At 38.1% G+C, this 22,343-nt stretch overlaps 2 protein-coding genes across 4 annotated transcripts; one reads left to right on the top strand and one right to left on the bottom strand.

Moving 5' to 3' along the window:
* Window positions 1–709: 709 nt before the first annotated feature.
* rpa3 (replication protein A3) lies at window positions 710–2,604 on the bottom strand. The gene is made up of 4 exons (XM_022207244.2): window positions 2,369–2,604; window positions 2,183–2,257; window positions 994–1,105; window positions 710–906 (listed from the first exon to the last, which is right to left on the bottom strand). Exons 1-4 carry the CDS (start codon window positions 2,465–2,467, stop codon window positions 824–826), a joined length of 369 nt encoding a protein of 122 aa, XP_022062936.2. The 5' UTR covers window positions 2,468–2,604; the 3' UTR covers window positions 710–823.
* An 89-nt stretch (window positions 2,605–2,693) lies between these two features.
* umad1 (UBAP1-MVB12-associated (UMA) domain containing 1) lies at window positions 2,694–21,789 on the top strand. 3 transcript variants are annotated; one of them, XM_051955136.1, is made up of 5 exons: window positions 2,694–2,815; window positions 2,905–2,989; window positions 5,802–5,890; window positions 11,470–11,555; window positions 16,894–21,789. In XM_051955136.1, exons 3-5 carry the CDS (start codon window positions 5,809–5,811, stop codon window positions 17,167–17,169), a joined length of 444 nt encoding a protein of 147 aa, XP_051811096.1. In that variant the 5' UTR covers window positions 2,694–2,815; window positions 2,905–2,989; window positions 5,802–5,808; the 3' UTR covers window positions 17,170–21,789. The 3 variants fall into 3 exon arrangements, with proteins under 3 accessions (XP_051811096.1, XP_051811097.1, XP_051811095.1); XM_051955137.1 differs by lacking the exon at window positions 2,905–2,989 and having other exon boundaries at window positions 2,703–2,815; XM_051955135.1 differs by having other exon boundaries at window positions 2,748–2,989.
* Window positions 21,790–22,343: the final 554 nt, after the last annotated feature.

Genomic DNA, 22,343 nt, shown 5'->3' with positions numbered 1-22,343 from the left:
TCAGAAGGTTCACATAGTTAGATCTTACCGATTTACAAAGCCAGTTACATCTTTGGGTTCACCATTTCCATCATGGTCAGGCCAATTGGGCAGGCACTAATTAAAGACAATACTACAGTTTTATATTGAAGTTTCTTTTTAAAAAATCTTCCATAAAATGCAAAGAAATTCTATTAGAGGAAGAATAAACTGAACGCTGTATTCAGCCGTGAATGTGCTGTTACAAGACTTAAGCTTTATATATGACAGCAGCTTTCATATAAAAACTTTGGAATAGAAAACCTCATTAAGGCTTGTTTCCTGTAAACCACCAGTGTAGTTTCTACATTTAATGTTACTGCAGTAATTTTTTTATTTCAGCAGGTGAGTTTTTTTTTTGATAGTAGATACCATCAGGCTATACATCTATATAGAAAAATGTTTATGAGGCTGTAAAGGGGCACATTTTATCCCTTGGTCTGAAGGACTCATCTCAAAAGCTGTTTATCTGCTCAGACTGCCCCCTGCTGTCCAGTATGATGTGTTTAAAGAATAACCCTACTGCTGTACTTGTGGTTGCCAAACAAGGGTAACACTTGCACCTCAGGGGGTGCCTCTGTGGTTACCTCGGGCTAAGTGAGAGTACCAGGAGGATGATCACCAGTCCATCACAGGGCCAACACATAAAGACTACCATGCACTTAAAAAAATAAGAATTTTGGCAAAGGTGTTTATATTTATATGCTTATATTTTATTGCAAAACATCTATGCAAAGAAATTTTTACTCAGAATAAAATACTCAGGCAGAAACCAAATAATGAACACAATCTTCTTCTGTGATCCTTATCCACTTGCAGCAACTTCAAAAGGGTAGTGCTGAGGGAAATCATGGATGAGCTTCACAGCTTCATTATACAGCTCTAAATCTGTGGGACAAACAGAACGTTGTGTAAGTGGCAATTGATGAACGCTGTCGTATTACACGGGTTATGCCTCACCACAATGAACCATACCAAAAGGAGTGCCCTTGTCCTCTCGTAGCACATCGTATGTGGTGGCCATTATTGCTCCTTTGTTGGACACCATACCGATGACTTCCACAATACCGCTCAGCTCTTCTTCGAGCTGGGGGGGGGGGGGGGAAAGAAGAAGAAAAAAAAAAGGTCAAGGTATTTTTAATACCACACTCTTGTTTGGTTTGTTGGTTCGGCATTTTAGATAGCACACTGAAAAGTACTCTTCACACTTAAGAAAAACAGCATGTAGTTTTGGTATATGATTACCTCAGTATCAAAAGTGAATTTCAAGAGAAAATCCTGGTTTATTTTAACCTGGCATACCTTCATCTCTTCAAATCAAGTTAACTTTGCACCCTCAACATCTGTTATTGATATTCAGGGAAATAAATCAGAATACATCAGCTGTACAAACCCTGGCTGTTGGAATTGTCTGTCTAGAATGGTCATTTTGGTCCAACACCATCACTCATTGCTTTGTGGACCGCTGTTTTGAAGCCTAGTGTTTGAAGTTTAGCTGTTGACTTCTTGGTCTTCTGAAAGTGGATATAATGAACAAGTGGTGGATCTGACTGAGATTTTGAGGACACAACACACAGTATTACAGCAACCACCATTCAATCACAACATTATCCTGCCTTAAAAAATATGATTGATTATTTTTTTCTAAATGGGACCACAATTTACGCCCCCCCCCCCGCACACACACACACACACACAAACAAATCATCATGCTTTATACAAAATTCCTACAACTAGCAATTGAGACCATAAACTCATTAGAGAAATATTTACTCGGGTAATAGATCAAGGAAAAGGTAGTATTATTTTGGTGTAGACTCGTATATACGCGCATATACTTCATTTGGGATTTCTTTTGCAAACAGATGAGTTGCCCCCTGCTGATGACTGGAAAGAGTGCAGCGATCCAAAAGTTTTCAAATTCATCAACTGACATCTAATATAATAGTTTCTCCTTTAATGAGTCAATACTTTGTAAATTTCTCAACTTCAACGAGCAGACCACAGTGTGTCCACAGACCCGAACAGCATTCCAGGACATAAAAAATGTCCCTACTGAACGTTTCTTGAGAAGAACAGAACTATTACATTATGGCAGAAATTATCTTGAGGCAAATGACAACAAAGCTTCACTAACTTAAAATCTGATCAAATGTGCACTCACAGGTTCGTTCAGCTCAACTGTTGCATTATTTCCTTCTCCATCCGAGACACTGAACGTTTTTCCAGTTGGGTGAACCTGAAAGAGCAGAAAACAACATTTGGCTTTACTGACATTCACAGTGTAGCTTGGTTAGCCACGTTAGCAACAGCTACACCTTAACTTGGACTGGCTGCAAACAGCACTGACCTTTTCGACACGTCCAACGAAGCAGACCGCCCTGTTGATGTGCTGCGACAGCATAGAACAGTTTATTCTGGGTTTTGGGACATCCAGTATTCCTGCCATCTTAACACGATGTTGTTCTTGCGTTACTGACCTAGTCGGAACAATGCAACATCGCGCGGGAAATGTTTAGTTCAACAAGTTCTTACCACATAGCAGCCCGCGCGGGCGGAGTTTACATTTACGTCAAAAGACTACGACTGACTAACCATAGACACGGCTAACACAGGAACTAAAACAAACGCCTCAACCTACGACATATCCGCTGTGGTCTATTATTATCTTCCCAAGAAACACCAGCAGTTCCGCCATATGCTGCTGATGTGTAGGGGAACTCGAGTTGTAGTCTGTAGTTTCTACACGAACACGGACCTCACTGAGGCAAGGAACGTCACCGTCAAAACAACACGGGTAATACCGACGGAAGATTTATCGTCTTATAATCTGTGATGTGCAGTAGCTGAGCGAAACTAACCCTTTGAACTGTATCTAACCGACAGACGCTAAACTAACAGAACATCAAATCCTACAGAACGATGAACTGACTTCAGCACCTCATTGAGAACTTGACAAAGCAGAACGAAGGTTAGAGCGTCATTTTCACTTTGTTGAGGCTTGGCGTTGTCTTGACTGTTATAGAATAATTTGCAGCCACAGTGATAGCCTCCGCATTTTATACTGTCATTAGACACGAATAGGCTGAAAGATGCAGTAAAAACAGTTCCGACCATGAGGACATTATCTTCTTTAAGGACCTTTGTGTAACTTTTAAAAACCAGTGCTGGAGGATTAAGGTAGAACTGATTTTTGGTTTGTTGTCATTGTCATCACTTCCTCTCGTGATCATCCGCGGGTGCGCCCGCAGACTGTTCATCAAATGTATCCAGCAGCATTTGTCTGACTCTAACAGATGATAGTTTTGCAATTATCATATGGACTGTAATCTTTAAAATGTAAAGCGTGAAGGAAATTAAATCATTCTGATGTATTACCAACATTCCATGCACAATGTAGAAGATACAATCACTTTTTGGCAAGGGTAAAATTGCATTATACGAAATCAAGTAGTCCTTTAAAGTCCTTTAAGCGGGCTAAAAAAAACCAAAACAAAACAAAAACATCTCTAAGTCTTGTTAGTTACATTGTAGCTTTCAATTGTAGACGTACGAAGGACGTTTAAGCCAAACAATTGAAACAATACCAAAATATTGCCTAAAGTTCTAAATCTCTGTTGCCTAATAACGATGTAAACTACAAATGCTTGATTAGTCACAATGGTTTGATTGCAAAATGCATTTAGGTTAGCAGTAGTGGAGCTATAGGATCAGCCATTAGAAACAACAATCTTTCCGAAGCAACATCTCAGGTTGAAAGTTACAGCAGGACATTACAGTACTAAATACCTCCTTCTAACCTACCATCACAGGAAAGGAAAGCAGTAGCTTCACTAAGCAAAGACAAGAATATTACTGCCATGTCTGGTGATAAAGGAAGATGCACCATGGTACTCAATACAGCCATCTACTGCACAAAAATAACAACATTACTCAGTGACAATACCTCCCATGAGGTCCAGAGATAAGAACCCACACCCATCTATCAAATGAAGGTTATAGACTGCTTACAACAGTTGGAAAAAGTAAAAAAAAAAAAAAAAAGCATTTACCACCCTTCAGACTACTAGCTGTATCCTTGAGCAGACACACCATACATATATGGACTTCCAAAATCCACAGAGAAGGAGCTCCATTTTGACTCATCATTAGCAGCATTAACTCTGCCACTTCAAACATTGTAGAACACCTTGCAACTGTCATAGCACTGCTGGTTGGAAAATGCACATCACAGCCACAACACCTCCCATTTTGTTAGCAGGGTTTTTTTTTATGTCACTTTACTCTTTGTATGCATATCCACATAGGAGCCAGTGTTGACTAAGCAGTAACACCCCGAGACAGGTATGTGCCCTGCTGAACTTCTGCCTGACCACCACATACTTCAGATATTAAGCAGATTTCTACAGACAGATGCTTCACTGTCCCACGGGCTCTCCAGTATCACCCATTGTGGCTAACCTCTACATGGAGAAAGTAAATAAACAGAACACTGAGCACTTTAAGGAGAACAACATGTGACTCATTCACACCTGGAGGCATGTGAGCCCTGGGTTGTTAATGAGCCATCAACCATGTGAGCTAGAGTGATAATATACATCTGGAAATCTTCAAACATGCCCTGAGACAGACTGGCGACCTGTCCAGGGTGTCCCCTGCCTTCGCCCGAGTCTGCTGAGATAGGCTCCAGCACCCCCCGTGACCCTAGTGAGGATAAAGCGGTGTATAGAGAATGGATGGATGGAAATCTTCAAACATCAGCTAGAACTGAAAAATACTTTTGAAAGATTTAAAGTCTTCAAGGAAATCTAGTTGCACTTCAAGAACTTGACACGAGCATGTCTGTGTAGAGCATCAGTATAAATCAACTGCACCTCTCTTGTAGGTTCTTGAAGACTCAGCAGTTCACATGCATCTGAAGGATAAGAGACATTCTTCTGAGAACACATTTTGGACAGAGAGGACAGATGGTAGACAGAGGAGTAAAGGAAGCTATCCATGTCAAATTGGAACAGACATCTCTAAACAGAGGATGGGGACCGTAACACCACTTATCAAACACCTACAGAACAGTTATAAGGTCTCTCTCCAGAAGGTTTCGCCATAGTTAACATCTTGAGTCACTCCTGACTTGGCAGATCCACATTCTTTGTTCTGTACCCCGGCATGCCCCATCACCATGATTGCTGATTTGACAACAATTCACACTCTGAGGCATGTGAGTCCTGGGTCGGTAATGGACTATTAGCCATGTGAGCTGGAGTGACTATATATTCTGGAACTCCCCATAAGTCATTTAGAACTGAAGAAGCCTCTTGGATGAGATTTGAAACATCTTCAAGAGCCTACAAGAGAAATTTTGTTGATTTCTATGAAAGCGCCTATGCCCAGAAAGAAGACCAGTTGCTTTTTACTGTAGCTCTTAGGATATAAGTCACAACGACATGCCTATCACCACCATAGATTAAATTCTGTGTGGTTGCATAATATCAATGTTTGACTCAGATGAAAGCAGATGCAGACAAATGTGAACTGGCTGATCTAATTTTAGTTATTAGAAAACAATTTTTGCTCATTTTTTGTCATGACATCAGCTTTGAGGAAAAAACTCGAACTGAAGTATTTTCAGCAGAAAAAAACATTTTCTTTTCTTTTCTAACACTTGAATTTTGAGTGTAACTAATCTGTTTACTTTAGTGGCACTGAAATGTGACAAATACTAGCAGCTCATGTGATATGCACAGTGACTACATGATGACCTTTGCTTTCTTCTGTTGACACAGGATAATCATGTTCAGTTTTCTTGGATCCCGCAAGGACTCAAAGAAGTCAACATCTGACAAGGAAGTAGATGGGGGCTTTGTTATCATTGGTGAGAAATATAAGTTCATACTAAAATGAAACAAACACTTTGGGACTGTCTTCTGTTCTTTGAATTGCCATATGTATAAAAGACTTGCTTACAATTATTGTTGCAATAGTAAACAGACAGTGGTAGAAAGCAGTGTGAACCAGAAAGCACGGTAAATTAGATGGTTAGTTTGGTGTATTTTAGTTTGAAGAGTAAAATGTTCCTAATGACACAAACATACCATTTTAATATTTATCTAGAAGTGAGGAATTGTAAGAATGACAGAATGTTAAATGGAGTTTGTTGTTATGTTCCATTCATTATTTGTGATATTCTTGTTTATGATCCAGTGTGGACATGCAAATGGATAGCTGCAGACACCAACTATAAGTCCATGCATACTCTTGGAGACTTTCTGAGATTGTAAAGCTTGTAAGCCAGCCATTGGCCGATATCAGTTTGCATTCTTCCCCCTTCTGTTACCTATGTATTACATTTTTTTAGCCACAGTAAAAAAAAAAAAAAAAGACAACAAACTTTGGGTGTCGACCTACCACACTGAAAATGAAACAAAGTTTGGCAGAGGATTTGGATCATCCAGTCAGACAGCTCTGCAATTTTTTTCAGTGGACTATCCATTTTAATCATGCTTAATTAAACTCCTCAATTATTTTTTGCCATTTATTATTTGCCCTGTCTGCATATTCCATAAAACTAGACCGCAGAAAGCTGATAAACTTAGTCTCTCTCCCTTGGCTGGACTAAAGTTTCCATCCATCTGTTAAAATGTTTTTCCTTGTGCTGAACACTAGGAGGCATAGTCTCTCTTATAGAGCGAAACAAAATGGTTAGGAAATGCGGCATCAAGACCACACTGTTACAGACCACGAAGTTTACTCACATCAGCAAAAATAGACTGAAAATGCATTGACAAAGCATTTACCCAAACACATATTGACAGCTAATGTAATAAGGTCTTCTGCACTCCTGATCATGATTCTTCTATTATTGGAGCGCAACTTGAGAAAAAGCAGTTCTGGAAACTCGTCAGGATTCGTCTCTCTGTCTTAAGTGAGCTATCTGTTGTTCATGGTTTCTGCATAACAGATGTGGACTTTGAAAGTGAACATGTACATATTTCTGTTCATACTTAAATATGTATGTGTCATTGATCTCATTTCCCCAATATAAAACACAGAAAAACACACAAGGCTTCTGTAGATGCTTCTGAGAGGCTGTAATTTTACACTTTCTTTAGTATATAGTAGCTAGCTACAGATTGGGCTGTAGCACCATGTTAATGTGTACAGTTGCCATGACATAGCAAATGGTTTCTAAAGAACTGTCAGCTTATAGATCAAAGCACCCCCAAAGTCTGGCAGTAATGACTTCAATCGCAACTTTGAAATTGTGACTTATAAAGGTGTGAATGATTGAGAATCTCCTTATGCAGTCTCATAAGGAGCATTTTTAAGCACCAGTTGTTTTCCTAACACATGCATAGTTTGTGTGCTTGCAGTATGGATAGTGTGCTCGGTCACAAATTTTGCACTGCATGCAAATGTCTGCATGGACCCTTGCTGACTATTTGTAAATGACAAAATTTACGCACATAACCATGCCGACTCATGGACATGGAAAGCTTGAAATGAAAAGGCCTTTAGGAAGGTCCTGCCACATTGAAAAGTCACTCCAAAGATGTTAGTGATGCAGAACTAAGGATCAGTTTGGTTAATTATGGGTTAGACCTGTAATAGAGTTGGTATATTTTAAGGCAGTAATTTTGATAAAGTGAAAGCAACTGGATGCAAGGTGATTTTCGGGAAACAATAACAGAATACTACTAGTAAAAGGCTTCATGAATGTTAATGTAGTTTAATATTCAGAGATATAATATGGCTGTGAAGGGAGCGCCACAAAAGAAGAAATTTGTAAAGAGGATTGGTTTACTGCGCTCTATCTCATGATCACGCAGCACAAAGTAAGAGAATCGGAAATATCACAGATTTCACAATTTCCTCATTGTGTAACTTTGTTTTGTAACTCTGTAAGTCAGTGTTGACATTGGGAACAATAGTGTCACATCATATCCCATGATGCCTATACTCGCATCTCATGGTCTCATAAAAGTATGGAGATCTCAAGGTACCACCGTATTTGCCCACCAAGTATCACATTATCAAAGTTCCATATTTTTTGATGTCATGCTAATCATCTTAACACATAGGCAGCAGATATTTTGACAGTACTCTAACATGACAAACCCTGGAATCAAATTAAATTGACAGTTAGGCATTAGTGTTGGCCCTTAATAAATACTGCCTAACAAGCATGATGAGCTTTTTTTCTACTTTTTCACAGTGATCTGTGTTATTTGACGTGACTTCAGTGAATACTGCTTTATATCCTTCCATTTTAGTATGGATCAAGCTCACTTTATTTATTCATTTATTTATTTTTACATAAACCTCATCGGTTGTGGTTGATCTTACATCAAACTGTATTCTACTTTATTTCCTGGAGAAGTGCTGTATTGTTTGCTGTTAGTCCTTGATTCAGTTTAATTGGAGAAGCTGGTGAAGTAGACACAGATGGTCAAGAGCTGCATGTTATTTTTGGCAAAGGAGGACAAGTGTTAGAGCCAGACCTTGTCTTTCAGATTTAGGCAACCAACTGAGCTCACAGACATTCAATGTAAACTCAGTGTTTACTATTTAAAAATGTTCTGTTATCAAAGATGGCCTCAAAAGTAGCTCTTCACCACTCGCTAACATAAACCCAAACATGTCAACAATGACAAGGGGTCCCATATATATAGCACCAAAATATTGCCTTAGCTGAGGTTTCACTAGAGTTTGAGTAGATTTTATAGAGCTGCAGAATGCACCTCTCCTTAAGTTTCAGTTTTTCTTTTTTACTCCTGTAGTTTCTGGTAGATTTAAACTGAACAAACAGATATCCAAAACTGAACTGACGATCCAGTGCATGACTAAATAAACAGGTGGGTCATTTCATGTGGTTTCAATAATGGGTGTTGCTGCACCATCTAGAAATTGGCTACATTTTCTTGTGATGGAAGATAGACACAAAACAACTTTCCATGCAAAAAATTTAGAGCTCTAGCTCTATTAGTTCCAAACTTATGGGATCTTGAATTTTTTAGAATTTGGGCTTAAACCCACCCCCTTAATCCTCGCATAGGATTTTGCACTATTTAACTGCTTATTTCTCAGCTTGGGTCAACATTTATAGCATTTCTTTTTAGACCCCTAAAACCTACTCCTGAGTGTGTTTTTCTTAATTTTTAGCATCTTTAGATGGCTCCTGTGGTTTGTAGAGAGTAGCTAGGAGGCTGTGAGGCTACCTGTGATGTCAGATGGTTGCTGTGAGCTTGTCTGCCAAATTTCAGCCATCAACAATGTCTAGAGGCTGAGAAATAAGCAGTTAAATAGTGCAAAATCCTAGGCGAGGACTTAGGGGGTGGGTTTAGGTCCAAATTCCAGAAATTTGAAGAGGTCATAATTTTGGAACTAGTAGAGATAGAGACCTATAATTTTGCATGGAAAGTTCTATTGTAACTATCTTTCAGCACATAAAACCCTGAGAAAATTGTCAATGGTGCAGCAACCACTTTTCTGGAAGTTGTGTGTTTTCACATGAAATGACCCAGATACGTGGCTATTTACTGCTCCAATAGACCATGCAAAGAACAGGTCACTCATTTAAGTATATTCATGGAGCTTTTAATCATTTGAAATACTCTTATGGTTTTTAGTATAGTATTTCAAAACGGTATTCATAATAGTCTTTATATGTGGATCAGTTTCACTTTCAACCCCAAAAATAGGTTTACAAAGTGCTTAATTAGGGAATAGAAGTCTGACTGGTGGGCACTAAAGAGTTATGAAGTAGGAGAAAAATGAAGTCACTGAAATGTTTACACAATGAAATGAGACAAGATTACAGAATACATACAAAATATTATTGAAAAATAAAGATTTTATTTATTCAGAAAAATGTTTAATTTGGCTCACTGACCACATTGTGTTTTGCAGTGTGTTTGTCTGTTCTGTCAGTTTAACACTTGGTTGGTTAAAGTTATTCACAACTGACCATTATCTTTATTATCAAATAATCTGAAATTACTTTGATTAATCATTTTTGTTTCTAAAATGCCTGTAAATAGGGAGTAATGTAATGGCCAAGGGGATGTTGTCATTTTTTGTTTTTCCAGGATATGCAGTTTACTGTTATATGTGACAAAGAGACAAATATTTGAAACAGTTGTTCAATTTTTACTTGATAAATGAACCCTTTGAACTGTAAACATAATCAGGGTGTTTTTTTCCCCTTGTGTTGCTCCTGGAACTGAGATCAGAGATAGTGACATGAGTATGAACGGTTCATGATGAAGACGAAGCCAGTTTGGCCCTGGAGAGGAAGAGAAGGATAACAACATTCCATTGTCACTTCACCCTCCCACCAGTGCCTCTGCTCAGTGATTATTATGGCCACTAGACGAAGGAGATGTAATTAATTGGCTTTGTAACAACAGCCTGCTGCCAGACACTGAGCATAACCTTAAAATAGTACAGAACATGGAATGAGAATAAATTACATTCCAAGAGATTTCACTTCCGTTCTTGGACACAACTGCAATCTGTATTTACATTGACTTGAATATTTATTCTGCCGACAGTGTTGTTGGTATATGGTAAACTTATACATATTTTAAATGTAGTGAGGGTAAAGGGGCTTTGTACCATATGGGACATTTAAAGGATAATTCTGGATTATTTTACGCTGGTATATTTTAATGTGGCTACTCTGCCTCTGTGGATCAAACTCCGCCTCCATTTTGGAGATTCAGGCAAATTAGGTGTCTCACAAAACGGTGTGTAAATGTCATTTACCATACCTGAAGCTTTCTAAAAACGTTTTCCATTTTTGACAAGCATTTTAAATGTGTGTTTTTATTATGACTGAAAGTAACAAGACAGAGAAAAACTGAGAAATTAGGCTTTTGGAACAGCCAATTGAATCAGGGATCTCCATCAGGGCACCTTACTGTCTGCTCTCAGCTGATTCAATACAAATGCAGTCCATCATCACTATAAAATAAAGCATAAAGCTACTGAACACTTTTTATGACCTTTATGTTTTATCACTAAAGACACATTACCATTTTGTGTACAACAAGTTTGAATGGACTTCCCTACAGAGAAGAACAATTATTCATCCTATGTGAATAGTTTGCATAACTTTCTTGTTGCACTTTCCAGACTACCTGACATCTCTTTAAACATTTAGATTCTGTAACTGTGAAACATGATCTGGCAGCTTCTGAACCCTTGATGTTCCTCGTGTACCCACAAACCAAATGAAGGGGAATGATCTCCAAACCTACTGCTTGTAATTGTTGTATATAATGCATCTTAGTTGTGGTAATTGTGATTGCTGATTGTTAGCCTGACTTCAATTTCAGTGGGACTACTTGTTTAATAATAACAATAGTATGAGTTCAATTAATGAGAGGCCTTGTTTTTTTTAGTATGTATTTTCAGTAAAGTGTCCGCTTCCCCGCTTTTTTTCATCTGCAGGAGAGACAGTTGAGGAACAGAGGCAGAAGATGCAGATCATGAACATCACACAGCCTTCAACAAATGTCATAGTGCAGCCATCAAGGGTGAGCTTGTTGAGGGTTTCAGCCCTGCACCATTATGGTCAGTGTTGTGGAACACCTTAATCAAACACATTTTATCACACAAAATGGCCTGGCTGTCCACTGTATCAGCTTTGAGACCAGCAGCTGTGAGCATCCCAGCTGGAATTGTCTTGCATGGTCCATACAGAACAATCTCTGCTACTGTGATGTTGACAGGTGCTGGGAGGAGGGCAGGGGGCTGTGAGCCAGCATGTCAAATTATGCCACTACCATTCACTACGCTAGCTTTAACACTGAGCTGAAACAGAAACCAAGCCAGATAGCAATGCTGGTTTGTTCATTCACTTTATGAGCCTTGCTGCTTTCTTGTTCATTACTTGATTTCTGATTAAGTCCATTTGTGTGGACATTGGTATGTGTTTATCTGTGTGTGTGCTTGCACATTTGGTGCATATGGCATCCTGGAGCAGCTTAGTGAGCAGCTCAGCCCTCCAGTTCTAATCACATCGTGCAACAGCAAGCACTGAGATACAGCAACAGCTATGTGGAAGTTGTTTTCCATTTTAACTGCTAAACTACCTAACAAATGAACCTGCAATTTATTATTAATTTTTTGCTTTAAGCAGTAAAAGTTGAAAACAGCATATGCATAAATTTGTTTTACACATAATTTTGCATGGCGGTACACTGAAAGCTTTACATCATAGTGATGAACCCACAGGTATTTATCAACCATTTCTGTACTTTACCTAAGGTTTGTGGTCTCGTTTAGCTGATTGTTTTAGCTTTGTCAGCCCACAAACAGAGTTACTACACTGATAGCCTGATTTGTGTACAGGCACCTTCTTAGGGAAAAGCGTTAATTTAATCATCTGATGACTGGTGAAGAGTTATTATTTCCAAGTTGGCATGTCAAAATAGCTTTTTTTGTGTGGCCAGTGGTCCAAAACCGAAATGGTAAACTTAACATTACAGTCAGCGGCCTTGACATGTAGTTGACTGTATCGTAAAGGTTTGAGAGATGGGGCATCAGCTGTTCGTCAGCCTTTGTGACCTACAGTTATTCATAACACATTTGCCTGTGTTGGTCTGTTACTTGTCCAGTATCTAGCATAACAACTGACAGTCCACTGGAGCTTATTATAAAGAATAATTTCACTTTGGTTAAAAAGCTGGAGCTCAGCACAGAAAGTAGCACCCAGCTGTTTTTTTTTCTGTACTCAGAGGACAGATCATAGCTTTAGTCTCTCCCACATTGTTTGTGTTAGCTTACCTTAAGGTGCGGATATGTTAAAAGCAAGTTGTCCGGAAGCATTGTCGGATCATGAATGGACAGAAATGTTATACCTGTTCTGAACAGACACAGTCAATAATGAGATGAAAAGCCTGCTGCCACAGAAAGGGTAAGATCAGGTGTTTAACTGGGCTGAAGCCCACTGCAGCTGAGCCTTACCTCCTGGTGTCTAAGACTTCCAGAACCCTGACTGTGATTCAATATGACAGCATTACCAGCTGACATCCAACTCTTGAAATCTGCTTTGAGATAGTGTTTCATGCTGAATAAACAATGAATATTCTTATAATATTCTTAGACTCTATTAACTGTACCATTACACAGCAACAGAATCTACACTGTCTCCAAACTGAGTCATGCTCAGAATTAGGCCCTTACCATCAGCTAAATGAAGTCGTCTAAACTATGGTAGTTTACTTTTTACCATTCACACTCCTAACTTTAATATATTGAATACAACCTAATGAAATGCGATTCTCACAGCAAACTGCCACTAAGGCAGTTTACCAATATATAGTTATAGAAGCTACTGTTAATTGAGTAAAGAAAGATTCAAAGAGATGGCATTCTCCCTATTACGAGCTGGTGTACTGTCAGAATAATATTGACTCAAACAATGTCCCACCCACAGCTCAACATGATTGGTTAAGTATCAACCAATAGCCAGCTACAAACATTGAAGAAATTTATTTAAACACATGTACAAAAGTAAAATAAAAGATTCATGTTGAAGTTTGTGTTAAATTTAGATTTAACACATTGATTACTAATGATTGATAATATTGGCCCTAGTAAATGGCCAATGCTGTGTCTTGCTTTCAACTCAGCATACATGCACACCATTGCTGTTTCAGAATCACATGACTCTATAGTCACTGCTATTTTATGTTTGAAGGCATAGAGTGTTTCTGTGTTCAGCTGATGATTAACAGTTGTAGAAGCAGACCTGTCAAGAGCAATGGCGGGGACTACGCCTTTGCAACCTCCTTCCTTAGGATGTGACAGAAGTGAAGGCTACTGTCTGTGTTCTCAACATACCTAAACAGGGATTAGTATCTATACTAACTAGCACTTCACAATTAATCACAATATCCAAATTACGAGAGATATTATTTGGTAAAGATGAAATATGTCACATCAAGCCATTATGAATAAAGTGCAACAACTAAGAAGCCAAGCAGTGTCATAGAGTAACCACAGTAACCACCAACATTCAATTTCATAATGGGAAGAGAATAATTGTATTTTTTTCCAAGTCAATATGTATATACAGTGGTACGGAAAGTAAACTGATATTTTAGTTTTTCTTTTTTTAATAAATTTGCAAAAAATTCTACCTTTCTGTTTTTTTTCTGTCAAGATGGGGTGCTGAGTGTAAATTAATGAGAAATAAAATGAACTTTTTTGATTTTGGCAAATGGCGGCAATGACACAGAGAGTGAAAAATTTCAAGGGGTCTGAATACTTTCCGTACCCACTGTGTATATATATATATATATATATATATATATATATATATATATATATACCAGGCTTTGCAAAAGTTGTTACACGGTTTCATGATCTTTAGAGATGTTTACATGTCGGAGTGAAAAATTCCATTAAATAAACTGAAAGTTCTACCTTATAGGCAGGTGTCCTTAATACAAATTTTTTTCTCCGGTGAAGTTGTATCAAGATGGAAGTCAAAAGAGTTGAGATATCTGCTCTCCTTTGTACTGAACATCAGCCGGATGACCGTCCAGAGTCGCGGAGAGGCTCAAGAATGGTGAAGATCTTTCAGTGATCTTTCAAGAATGGTGAAGACCTGAAACATCTTCACCATTCTTTAGCCTCTCTGCGACTCTGTATCACCTAAAATAGGAAATAGATTTTAATGTAATTGCTTTAAAGAAAAATAGACAATACCATTTAGTTAGACTCTAGTATACAGTACCAGCATAAATATACTAGTAGGCTAAAAAAAAACAAACAATATAGTCATTTGTCTATAGCAAAGAGCACAGCAATAATGTAACGTTAATGTAAGCTGACCTTCATCATAAGTTTAAAACCTCAGTTCTCAACAATGGAGTATGGCTGTAGATCTGCTGCTCTGAAAACACCAATGGAGTTGGTTACTGCTTTAGCCCGTTCTGAATTGCTAGGCAGGTGGCACATCGGATCGGTCGTCAACAGCAGCTTGCGATTCCCGTCGACAGACCCGGGTGATCTGCACAGTAAGGGATCGTGGCTTGGGCCTTTTAGGTAGCCAGCCTCAGCTAGTTATACCAGCTTCTGTCATCCCAAGCAGATTGCAATACTGAATATTGCAAAAGCTTACAAAAAAATCCTATTACACCTACAGTCTGTAGACACTACAGTCCTATTATGACTCTTGAACTTGTTTTATGGCACTTATACAGATTGTTTTCTCCTTACTAGATCATTGCTTGTGTTGTATCTATTCTCAGATGTATGTCGCTTTGGATAAAAGGGTCTGCTGAATGAAATTGTTAAATTGTAGAGTCAACAATTAAGAGAAGACCCCCCCCCCCCCCCCCCCCCCCCCCCGAGTGAATACAGAGGGTTTACCACAAAGTGTAAACCATTGGTGAGCCTCAAAAACAGATGAATTTATGAATATATGAATTTCTGGAACAACATACTATGGACAGATGAAATAGATAGATGCATTCATTTCACTTGCTGAAGGGAACCCTCCTGCACCTTCCTTCTTCTGTGACTGCCTCACAGTCAGCAGTTGAAGTCAATTGTAATCACTCATAAGAAGGTAGTAGGCAATACTGCTAAGGATATTTGATTAACACAACTTTCTTCATTGCTAACACTTATAATTCACATTGTTGTATGTATATTTTGCATATTTAGTCATTGTTTTCAATCATTCCATTATAGAAAATTAAGAATTGTAGAAGTCATTGTAAACTCAAGCTTGTTATGATTTACATGGCCTTTTCAAGTATATGTAAACATTTGTTCACAATTGTACATCAATCTGACACAGCATTAAGACCACCTGCCTATTACTGTGTGCTGCCAAATGCCCAACAGTTAATAAACACTGGATCTCTGTGGATGTCCTGTGAAGTCTGAACGGTGGCAGCGCATCCTTTAGGTCCTCTGGGCTGCAGGTTGATGCTTCCATGGGTCCACCTTTTACTGGTAACTCCTGTGGATGCTTGATCAGATTGGAATCTGAGGAATTTGGAGGCTTGGTCAACATTATGGGCTCATTTCTTCCCAATTTCATAGGCCTTTCCTTATTTGGTTTTTGATGTGCGCTGGGGCGCATGGTCATGGGGGAGGCTGTTGCCGTGGAGGGGTGTATTTGGTCTAAAACAGTGTTTAGATGGGTGGTACATGGCAAGGTAACATCAACAATCTTGCCAGGAGCCAAAGTTTTCTGAATTTCAATTTAATTCACTTTCAGTTTTAATTCTGTGGCTTAATGCTTGTCAGTGACATAGAGCCAACATTGAAATAAACAGCATTTTGTATACGATCTGTAATGATGGGAAACTACTTCCTGAAAATAAATTAAACAAGTTACTGTGGTTCATCAGCTTCAGGAAGCTGTTTGAAGAATATTCAGTTTTTTTGGACAAATATGGATATTTCTTTTTTAAACAAAAATGTATGGATAATTGGAAACAACAATCCAAAGGTGCAGCTGATTACACATATTGCTTAAGTTTCTGTCAGTACTGATAAGATATTCTGGTCTGATTAGAGAAACTTTTAATTTTTAGACAGAACTCCAAGCACTGTGTCTGGCAATTACCAGTTACTGCTCACCATCTGGCTAATACTATTGGCATGGCGAAGCATGGTATTGGCAGAATCATGCCTCTTGGCAGCAGGGACCTAAGGAGCATGCAACCTTAAATGGGGACCAGAGGACCAGAGACATCGACAATGTAATGGATTAAGAATTTTTGTACTTTTATATAGGAGAGATTTCAGTTTTTGATCTTACTTTTTGAAGAGTTTGTTTATATATACATCTATCTGTCTCCATTTTTCCTCTGTACACTGACAAGAAATGTTTTCTTTTCCTTGCAGTCATCCTGCCCAACTCCAGCTCAACCCACTGACCCAATGCTCCCTGCTGTTTTACCTAACATGGGTCCAGTAGTGGGGCCCCCAGTGGAAGGAGCAGCTTCCACTCTCCCAGATCTCCTGGGGGATATCCCCTTCACTTTGGCTCCTCATGTCCAGGCCATGCAGGCGGGTTTCACCTTTATCCCTGATGTACTGCTATCCCGTGACATAAACTACAACTTGGCCAATTTTCAGTATGACTTCACTTTAGAGAACTCTGTTCTTCATAATGCCTAGTTTTTTATTTAAATGTGATTAGTAGCTCACACTGTGGGAAACCTGGCTGATAGTTTAATATAGCCAGTTCTGGATTACATAAGTAATTACAGCTCTAAAACATTTAACAGGAAAATTTACTATGTAAACCAATCAAACCCTATTAAAATTACATTAATTTAAATATTTATAGAGATGGAGCTCTGAATTTCTGTAAATAACTTCAACGCAGTAAAGTGAAATGAAATCAAATTTGACTAGGTACAACTATTTTAAGTGAAAAGTTAACAGTTTTCTAGTAACTGTATGCCCTGAGTTTCCTCCTTCCTGTTTCACTCTCGCTTTGATTGTAGTTTGCTGCCGTTTACTTTCATTGCACATATGGGATTTGAATCAAGATGGGTTTAGTCATCATGACAAGTTCTAATGTCAAATGTGGGTGCAACTGAGGTGTTGTGATGGTTAAGACTGGAACTAATGGGAACCCCTGCACACGACAATGTAAATAGAGTGAACTTCAATGTGTTACAATGTCACAATTTGGTGTAAACAGTTAAAGAAAGCTGGGCTCAAATTTATTACAGCTTGAGTCCCATTTTTGGAGCTTTGGTCATCATTTATGTCAGCTATGATCACATACTCAGCTGAGTGACTGCTGAGATCTGTGAACACAGCACTAAAACAACTCAGTCAGTGCAAAAAACAGTCACAGACAAGAGATAAGCGGTTACCCAAATTATCTGAATTGCTACAACTGTGTACACAGTACAGTAGGTCAAAATTGGATGGAGTTTGTTAAACTGTCTTGGATGTTGAAAAAAATTGTAGCGATGATTTTACAGCTCATCTCTGCCAAATAGAGGGATGGTCTAAAATGTGTTTAACCCTTGGATGCATGGCCAACCAATACCTACACTCTTCCATGGGTGGGGTCAAAAATGACCCCAATTGAAATCAATGCTTTTTTGCAATAAACTTGAGACATTTCTTTCATGTTGGTTAGACATTATATATTTTGTTCAACAAAAGAGTATTTTCAGTTTTGATATGTTCTTTCTTCACTTTTATTTCAAATTTTATCACATAACAATCACTGAAACGGTATCAAAACATGTGTAATCTTCCTCTGTATTTTAAAACAGACAGAGGGACACATAAATTAACATTCAGTAACAATAATCATTAACATTCATAACAATCATAACATTCAATAACATTCATTCAACATTCAGGTTCAGACACAAACATGTCTCTTCTCACTCTTCACAGCTTACACAGACTATTTTCTTGTGGCTGTGACCATTGCAGACAAGGCTTTTGCATTTCCAACAGAAGTTGGTGGCTTTGCGGTCTTCGCACACACACACACACACACACACACACACACACACACACACACACACACACACACACACACACACACACACACACACTAACCCATTAGGTAGCCTATTATATGATCATCGATTATTCAATGGTGTATGTGTGTGTGAGAGAGTGTGTGTGTTTGTGTTAGCTAACAATACTTTAGCTATCAATCCTGTTAGCTAAGATACTGTGTAATAACAGTGCAACAACAGTGTATGAGTGTATGTGCATGTGTGTGTGTGTGTGTGTGATTGTGTTAGCTAACAATACTGTTTGCTAATAATAATGTTAGCTAACAGTATTGTTAGCTAACAGTATTGCTAGCTAACCACAAACTAGGCAAATTTCACAGATATTCACATAAAATTCACATCTTCTGTCAATGAAAAATAAGTTCATAAATGGAGATAATACTTACATGTATAATGCTGTGCAAAAATGACCTCCCAGGTGGTGGGACTGCTGACATCAGTTGTATGAGGGACAGTAAATGTTTATTTACACTCACAGTTGCCAAGAACCAATGTTAAGTGAAATATCCCATTGGAAATACTTGGGGTCATTTTTGACCCCGCCCATGGAAGAGTGGGGTACTGATACAAAAATTGAATCTTTTTTAAATTAATGAAAAAATGAATAAAAATGCAAATGGCATCATGTCACAAACATGTTTTATGAGGAATACCATACTCCATTGTTGAGAACTGAGGTTTCAAAACTTTTAATCTTAAAGATATTAAGGAATAACAACCTCTGGGGTCAATTTTGGCCCCACCTATGCATCCTAGGGTTAATTGTCTGCCTACTAAAACACTGCTACCCATCTTGGACATGCAGCATCTAGTTGTGTTTTTGCTTTTTTGTGGCAAATAGACAAACAAAAACCCGAGGAGACAACGTTAGAGTTGTAACCTATGCAATGCATTAACTTGGCAAGTTAACTGTAGTCAAGCATTATTGCAACATCAGGTCTTTGGTCGAGAATGAGGTCTCAGATTTGGCAGTACGCATCATGTTTAGACAAAAAGGTAAACTTTCATATATTCTTTATCATTATTATTATTATTATTATTATTATTATTATGTCCCGGAGAGGACATTATCGACAAAGTCAACACAGCCATCTACAGGAGATTTTAGAGCACTTCCTGCTTCCATCTGCCAACAAGCTAAATGGTGATGCTGATTTCTTTAGCTTAGTTTAACTTGGCTTCTGCCCACAGTGCCAAAACTCTTACCAAATGGTTTGCTGACCATGATATCACTGTGCTTGACTGGCCAGGCACATAACCTATTTGAGGTACTGTCAAGATTAAGATGACAACTGATTCAAAAATGCATGCAGGTGAAGGTTGTAATCAAAACAACCTGGACTTTGATTACACCAAAAGCAATCTGTCTGCTCTCCCCCATGTCATGCCACATTGATGCAGCAATCCATGTTAAATGAGCCCCAACCAAATATTGAATGTATGAAGTAGCGTACCTTTCAGAAGTTGGGCATTTCTGCAATGCAGTGTGTTTGTGTGTGTGTGTGTTTGTGTGTGTGTATATATATATATATATATATATATATATATATATATATATATATATAAAGTTTTATGTCTTTACCCTCAAAATAAGGTGGATTTTATTTCCCTCTGTTTCATGGTCCTCGTGTTGCCACTTGATCTTAGGGCATTTTAGGATGGGGACCCTAGATGATAAAGCAATAACATCATTTAAAGCTTAGTCATTGGACAAGGGAAAAAATTGTTCCCTCCATTTGTGTTAAACCTAAATCTTTTTATTTATAATCTTTGGAGTAGTCTTTTTATGCAAGAACTGCAACATGTAGACACCGAACAATAAAGTGAAATGGACAATTTTAATTAATGACAGCTTTTATGTAATCATTTGACATGTTGCTATTTACATTATTATTCAACAATATGTATTGCAATAACACCATGTTTTGACTATGTTACAACTGATACTCCTTTCCAACAATCACACTTTTGCTCCTTGAATATTGCCTTTTATTTTAGTCCAGCAGATTTTTCTGTTAGGTTTAGGCTCTTGTCTTACATTTTATGGCATGTAATAGATAAATATGAATTACATTAGCTATATCATTGCTAAGCTGGTTCATCATTTACTTGTTGTGAGCTATGACAGCATGTACTGTACACATTATTTACTGCAAAGGTTGAGCTACATTACACTTTTTTGCATTCATACATTGAATGCTCAGGATACCACAAGTCCTAACTTTGTTTTATTGATAGAATACACCACATAATGTGCGGACACCTGTCATTGTTTAGAATTCAACAAGGGCTTCATCCTTGATGCTGACATACTGTAAATTGTCAGAGTGGAGCCTTGGTTTACCTCAATAAAAATCTTAGCACTTCCTCCATATTGATCTGCTATCTTTCTGCAGCTTCCTCAGCACTAATTCAACAATCAGCCAAACTAGAATGTCATGCTTTTCATTCACTCATGACTAGCTGCTGTTTTTTGTGATTGTTAAGCTACTGCCAATAAAACCCACAATTTAATATGAGTATCAATATTTATAAGCCTTTCCTTTTCTCTCACATTTGCTTAATGTTGATTTTTTTTTTTATGGTAATGAAACCAGCTACTAGATGTAACCCCTGGCCTTCATTTGTTAATTCTGGTTATTGTTTGAGTCTTGGCCTTTATTAGAGTGGCAGTTTGATGTAGGAATTTGAAGTAACTGCATCAGTCAAGTTACAAACACTTGTGCTTTGTTGCTGGTAAACATTGTACAAATGTATAAAATTCATCTTTGTTATTTTGCACAAAACTCAGTGAGGAGTACTTAATATAAAGGGAGCAACAGACCAATTGCATCTCTTTTTAAGTCCTGTTCACTGAATTATGTTCTTAACTGATCACAAAGTTTAGCGGAAACAAAATCTTTCCCATATGACACTCTATTTTTTGTTATTTTGTAAATGAAATCTTTGTAAAAGAAGATATTTTTCTGAGAAGAGGAAATACATTTGTACAGTCATTACTGTACCCAGAAATATACAAGAACCTGAAATAATGAACAGTCAACTAAACAATGGATTAATTGTATGTACATGATCAAATTTCAGTTCCTCAACCTGCCATGCCTCTTATTGACTCCCACTAAAATCTTTTCTTTGTCCATGTTATTCCCCGAGTTGTCTGTTGATGTTGACAATGTATGATTGTGGCTGTGACTGTGTATGACAACTTCCTTTACAAATAAATTTGCCGTTTGACTTGTAACTGGCTATGAAGGAAATGTTTAATCATTTGTTGCTGTAGAAGAATGATTAGCAGGGGTAGTATTGCTAGTTTGTTAAGAAATAAAAAGTTCAGGTTAAACAGAAAACAGAGTAAAATGCAACTTCCACACTGAGAAATATTTGGATGAACAACTGTTAGTTTTACCACCACTTTTTCAATCCAGGTACTAATTTAATAATGTCATTGTTGTGTTCAAAACTGAACAAAAATAAATAAACCATCATCAAATTAATATTTGGTAATTCTGCCGTTAGCACGCAGTAGAGTTCTAATCCTGGCTGGCATGTTCCCCACAAGCCTTTCCCACTGTTGAGGGGTTAGCTTATCCCATTCTTCTTGAATTGCAACTTTTTAATTCTTCTACATTCTTTGGTTCCCCCCAGTAGGCCTACTACTGGAAATTGGGATCGGGTGCCGTGCCCACTGGGAAGTAGGCAGGAGCGGGCGCCTGGGTGCACAGTCTGCTGGTGGTGTAGGCTAGCTCTGGGGATGTCAGACATCACCTTACTAGCAGGGAAAGAACCTGAGCTGGT

Source organism: Acanthochromis polyacanthus, chromosome 11 (genome assembly GCF_021347895.1).
Source record: "Acanthochromis polyacanthus isolate Apoly-LR-REF ecotype Palm Island chromosome 11, KAUST_Apoly_ChrSc, whole genome shotgun sequence".
Classification (NCBI taxonomy): domain Eukaryota; kingdom Metazoa; phylum Chordata; class Actinopteri; family Pomacentridae; genus Acanthochromis; species Acanthochromis polyacanthus.
Note: the sequence above shows the minus strand (reverse complement) of the source record. Positions and strands in the feature narration are given on the sequence as shown.

Excerpts from the sequence above, each read along its gene's own strand:
- rpa3 (XM_022207244.2), bottom strand. The coding sequence starts at position 2,467 with ATGGCAGGAATACTGGATGTCCCAAAACCCAGAATAAACTGTTCTATG. Across the intron at positions 2,258-2,368 it reads TCGTTGGACGTGTCGAAAAG|GTTCACCCAACTGGAAAAAC; the intron begins GTCAGTGCTGTT and ends CTGCTCTTTCAG. Across the intron at positions 907-993 it reads GGACAAGGGCACTCCTTTTG|ATTTAGAGCTGTATAATGAA; the intron begins GTATGGTTCATT and ends TTTGTCCCACAG.
- umad1 (XM_051955136.1), top strand. The coding sequence starts at position 5,809 with ATGTTCAGTTTTCTTGGATCCCGCAAGGACTCAAAGAAGTCAACATCT. Across the intron at positions 5,891-11,469 it reads TGGGGGCTTTGTTATCATTG|GAGAGACAGTTGAGGAACAG; the intron begins GTGAGAAATATA and ends TTTCATCTGCAG. Across the intron at positions 11,556-16,893 it reads TCATAGTGCAGCCATCAAGG|TCATCCTGCCCAACTCCAGC; the intron begins GTGAGCTTGTTG and ends TTTTCCTTGCAG.